Source organism: Anopheles darlingi, chromosome 2 (genome assembly GCF_943734745.1).
Source record: "Anopheles darlingi chromosome 2, idAnoDarlMG_H_01, whole genome shotgun sequence".
Taxonomy (NCBI): Eukaryota; Metazoa; Arthropoda; class Insecta; order Diptera; family Culicidae; genus Anopheles; species Anopheles darlingi.
Window position 1 is genome coordinate 52,084,403 of NC_064874.1, and position 4,603 is coordinate 52,089,005.

The 4,603-nt window shown below is 35.0% G+C and overlaps 1 protein-coding gene across 4 annotated transcripts; it reads right to left on the reverse strand.

Moving 5' to 3' along the window:
- Positions 1–1,401: 1,401 nt before the first annotated feature.
- Positions 1,402–4,392, reverse strand: LOC125952748 (cytochrome P450 306a1). Of its 4 annotated transcripts, none has more exons than XM_049682426.1 (7): positions 4,265–4,382; positions 4,110–4,174; positions 3,292–3,670; positions 2,713–2,858; positions 2,401–2,609; positions 1,863–2,340; positions 1,402–1,782 (listed from the first exon to the last, which is right to left on the reverse strand). In XM_049682426.1, the coding sequence occupies exons 3-7, from the start codon at positions 3,599–3,601 to the stop codon at positions 1,402–1,404; spliced, it is 1,524 nt and encodes a 507-aa protein (XP_049538383.1). In that variant the 5' UTR covers positions 3,602–3,670; positions 4,110–4,174; positions 4,265–4,382. The 4 variants fall into 4 exon arrangements, with proteins under 4 accessions (XP_049538383.1, XP_049538381.1, XP_049538382.1 ...); XM_049682424.1 differs by having other exon boundaries at positions 4,094–4,174; XM_049682425.1 differs by lacking the exon at positions 4,110–4,174 and having other exon boundaries at positions 4,265–4,392.
- Positions 4,393–4,603: the final 211 nt, after the last annotated feature.

The window sequence follows — 4,603 nt, forward strand, 5'->3', positions numbered from 1 at the left end:
AAAGCATACGGGGAGTGCCAGCAAACATAGAAAAAGATGCATCGATGCTGCAGAATAGACTATCGTACAACACGCTATAACATATGTTAGAAGCAAAATTATTAAATTTTTCGCTTTCTTGAAAAGATTTTCAATCTTAAAAGATGGATGCCTAGTCAAATAATGTGCATTTTTAAATGGTTTCACCGTTGAAGCCCAATTAGAGGTTGAATCTAAACACATGGAAATTCATTTTAATCTAATATGTTACATTTGTTTAACATTTGTATCAGATTTTAAACCGACTCCCTCCGATTATTTCTGTTACATTATTATAGTGAGTCATGGACCACTCAGACGACTTTACGCCATTAATAGCAATTGGGGCAAAATCCATGACATTTTATTGTTCTTACTATAAAACAGGGGCTTTTATGAAAGAAGATGTAAGTCAGTATGTTGAAGAAGACATGTGTCCTTCCAAAAATTATGTGTTCATTAAAGTAAAGAAGAAATAAAATACAATTATAAATGTAGCATGCAAAACAGGCTTCATTTACATGATAGTGTTAAAACGTTTTCTTCACCACGAAGGTTTTAATTTAAAAAAATATTTATCGTAGAAAATTGCATTTGCATTAATTTGCTAAAAACTATTGTTAATGCTGGCACATTTCATTTATACTATCAATAGTTCGAAATAAACATATGAAACAGCAACTGTTCAGCCTTACGTTGCCTTCCTTGAACCGGATTAAGGAATCGTTTTATTCTAAACTCTATTAAGACTATTTTAGAATCTTTTACTTATTGTTAATATTATTATTATTATTATTATTATTATTATTATTATTATTATATTTTGTTGTTAATCAGTATAGGAGCTTATATTCGTATATCATAACTGAGAAAAAGATTAAATACAAAAAATTGTTAATTTTTTACACCGTTTTAAACACTATAGATAAATATCTGCATGCACAAGCAGCAGAATAAACAGAATCGTTAAAAATATTGTCTCACCTGGCTTGAATGATTTTAAGTTAGTCGTGTATTTAATGTATTCCATATACTTATTGGAAAATTCATCTGTTACAATCATTATCTCCAGGTATCTCCAAAATAGTGAAAACCACTGATAATGTAAAATGTGTTTTCGTGCCAAATACTCTATTAAGGAATTAGAACAAATCATCAGCTTTTGCAGTATACAGTTTCATACTTTTACTACGTAGATGCTTTATTTGTTCAATTTGATGCCAGATTCAAGATACAATAGATATACATGCTCGTTATACCTGGAGTGGCTAGAAGCTGAATAAAATTGATCGAAAGTGTCAAGTTGCATTGATAACAATGCGTAAATAATTTCTAAATGATGATTATAGATGTTAAACGAAAAACGAAATAAAAGGTGTACGATTAAAAGTGCTCTCGACTATGTTTTACTTTATGAAACATCATTCGGTATGTTGGAGGGGTTAGTGTAATTCCGCATGTTCCGGTCATATCAATGACGCATGCGTCTTCCTGTACGATATCGAACCTCTCACAACAAAAAAGTAAGTTAGCAACGTAAAGATGCAGAATGTATCGGGCTAATTCATCTCCCAGGCACATACGTTTACCCGATTGAAAAGGAAGAAAGCAGTGGGGAACTGAGAATTTTCCATCTTTGTCGAGAAATCTTTCCGGTTTAAACTTTTCCGGATCGGGAAAGTTATCTGGGTCCATATGAACAGCCCACAACAGTGGCATGATCATGGTATTGGCAGGAATCCGAAAGCCAGCTATCATCATTTCCTGAAAATTGTTTGTTACACATGAATACTATGTTGTTCCATTTGATAAGTTGTTTACAACTGTGCAGGAGCTGCTCATACCTTCGTAGTTCCGTGTGGTATCCCAACAGGTACAACTGTTCGTATACGCTGTACTTCAGCTATAGTAGCCCGTAAGTAGGGCAGTAATTCGATGTCATCGAGAGTAGGAGCCTTATTCGTGGTCAAGGCCTGTTCCAACTCTTGTCGGAGCTGAAACTGAACCGTCGGATATAGAGCAATGTATAACAAAGCCCAGCGAATAGTAGTGAACGTTGTATCCACACCAGCTCCGAAAAGATCGGCCATCAAGTGACGAAGTTGTACATCGCTGCAATGCGAGGCGTCAACTCTTCCAGCATTTATACGATTCATTGATTCTTCCAAAAAGCTTTTCAAAATGCATTCACTATTTGTATCAGATGTAGCCGAGGACTGCAGGTTTTGACGCTTTTCAGCTATAATCGCATCATAGATTGTATGTGTTTTAGTTTTACCATCCAGCAGAAATTGGATCGTACGTCGAGTGGATGGGAAATATCTAAAATCAATTTTAGAAATCATACACAGGAAGAAACAAAACTTTGAAAACACAAAATACCTTAACCACGGTAAGAAATTGACTGCCATCGAAACGCCAATGTGCTTTACTCCTTCTTCTTGCAAATGCTGGAGAAACTGCCATGTTTCATCTTGTTTTTCATATTTCAATCCAAAAACCAGATCGTTCATAAGGTTTCCAAGAACATGATGTATAGTAGCGGATGGATCAAACCCGCCAACACCAACACTTGTATTGGCAGCAATGTCCTTTCAAGAGGAAAATGCATAATGCAGAACCATCATATAAACCCAAATCATGGAACCTATTATTTTTTTTAAATTGCTAAATTTAATTCAACGTCGATCTTACCTCTATCATTTCGTTTAAACTGGAGGAAATTTTTTTCTCGAGGCTGTCCCGTGTACATTTAAACTTAGTCATACCTAGTTGGCGCAGCCATTCAATCGATAGTTTTCGCTGATCTCGCCATAAAGCACCTTGCGCACAGATTAACCCTGCAAAACATGAAATTGTTTTTCTGAATGAAAACTACTACATTACAACTTGAAGGCGACTATATTTAAAATATATATTTTTAAATCAAATCAAAATGTACCCTAGAAAAAATTAAAATGATGAGATTGCAGTGCGACTCGTAAAAATACTTACCATATTAAAAAGTAGATATGATTGCTATGTTAAAAAAGAGGATTTTGGTTGTTGCATGTTGTTATTTTTGTAGCTATGATTGCATATTCTAAAAAATGATACGATATACAGCTTCGAAATCTAGCATGAAACTTACTGTACAATATGATATACTGTACATATACTATTTCAAAGTATTTTTACTTTATGTTATCGGATTCAGCACCGCTAATTTTTTCTTCTTTCTGTGGCGTTATATTTAATATGGCTTAATTTTAACTAAGCAATGTAATCACTTACCATAACCACCCATGATACCATGTGTTATATAAAGGGGAGCACGGCCTGTTGATTCATCCTTCGCCAACACTGTACGGATTAGGCTATAATTTGAAAGAACAACGGCGTACACCTGTCCCATCCTTAGTCCATAGATTGGTCCGTATTTTTTGGATAGTTGCGTGAATGTTTCATATGGTTTCTTTGCATCAATAAATGGTAAATAACCCACTAAAGGGATTCCAACAGGGCCTGGTGGTTGATCTCGTTGAACCCAGAATTTGACAACGATATAAAGAACAGCGAATCCAATGCACCACGTCCAGATCATTTTGATTGTTTCGTAAGTTATCTATTGTACCAAAATATCAAATTTAATATTTATCGATGAAACAATTCGCTATAAAACAAAAGAAAACAAAGAAATTTTTTAATGGTACATTTGCAAATGATCTTAAGGTAATCCGTACAAAGTTGGCGTGCTAAATATGTCTATAAATAACAGTTCTTCACAGCACTGGAAATAAGCAGCTACAATCTAGTACGATACAACATGATTAGTCACTGCAAAACTTAAGAGCTTCAATGAGAAACATGGTAAGGGTTCAGTATTCTTGTAAGATTTCAAAGTAGCGATGTGCCAGACATCAATGGGTTCATGCATAAATTCTACTCTTTTCCCCTCTTGGCGCGCTGTTTGTTCACTCATCATTAAAATTGTTTGTAAACACTTTTATACATCGGCCATCACATTAGAACAATCTTATTTTTTGGTGTACGTTGTTCGATACTACACACTTAGTGGAATCCAACTAACTCACACCTAGAGTACAACCTACTCAGATGCGATACACTCGACTCTGTTGGTCGCGAACGATTGACGAGATCTTGTCGAAGCTGCAAACTGAAGAACTTTTTGCTAGTTGATTGGGGTTTTTGGTTTTTCATTTGAAAGTCAATCACTTATTTATTTGAATTTCAAAGTGGTACAAACCAATGCGATCTTGTCTCAAATCATGCACATTGTGAGACAATGGTGATCTAAAGCCGGTAACACGTCACTAACTTTAATAAAATTTCACATCGTACAGAATCTTGAATCAGAACGCTTGTCGATCGAGGACTAATCGAAGAACTGAATGACAGAACGAAGAAGCGTGAACCAGATTTCATAGCATGAACTTATTCTTTTCGGTGATCTTATTTTAAGCAATTTCGGCCCGAATTCATTCGCCATTCACTCGACGATTTGTCTGGCTTGTGACACACAAAAGGATGTAAAAAACACAAAATTTCTCTATTTTGTATTTTTTCTGATGTTTTATCTACTTCG

Bases quoted from the DNA above. Each gene is read 5' to 3' on its own strand.
- LOC125952748 (XM_049682425.1), bottom strand. From the start codon at position 3,601: ATGATCTGGACGTGGTGCATTGGATTCGCTGTTCTTTATATCGTTGTC. The intron at 2,341-2,400 runs GTATTTTGTGTT...AATTGATTTTAG, and splicing joins AATTTCTTACCGTGGTTAAG to ATATTTCCCATCCACTCGAC. The intron at 1,783-1,862 runs GTATGAGCAGCT...AACAATTTTCAG, and splicing joins TACCACACGGAACTACGAAG to GAAATGATGATAGCTGGCTT.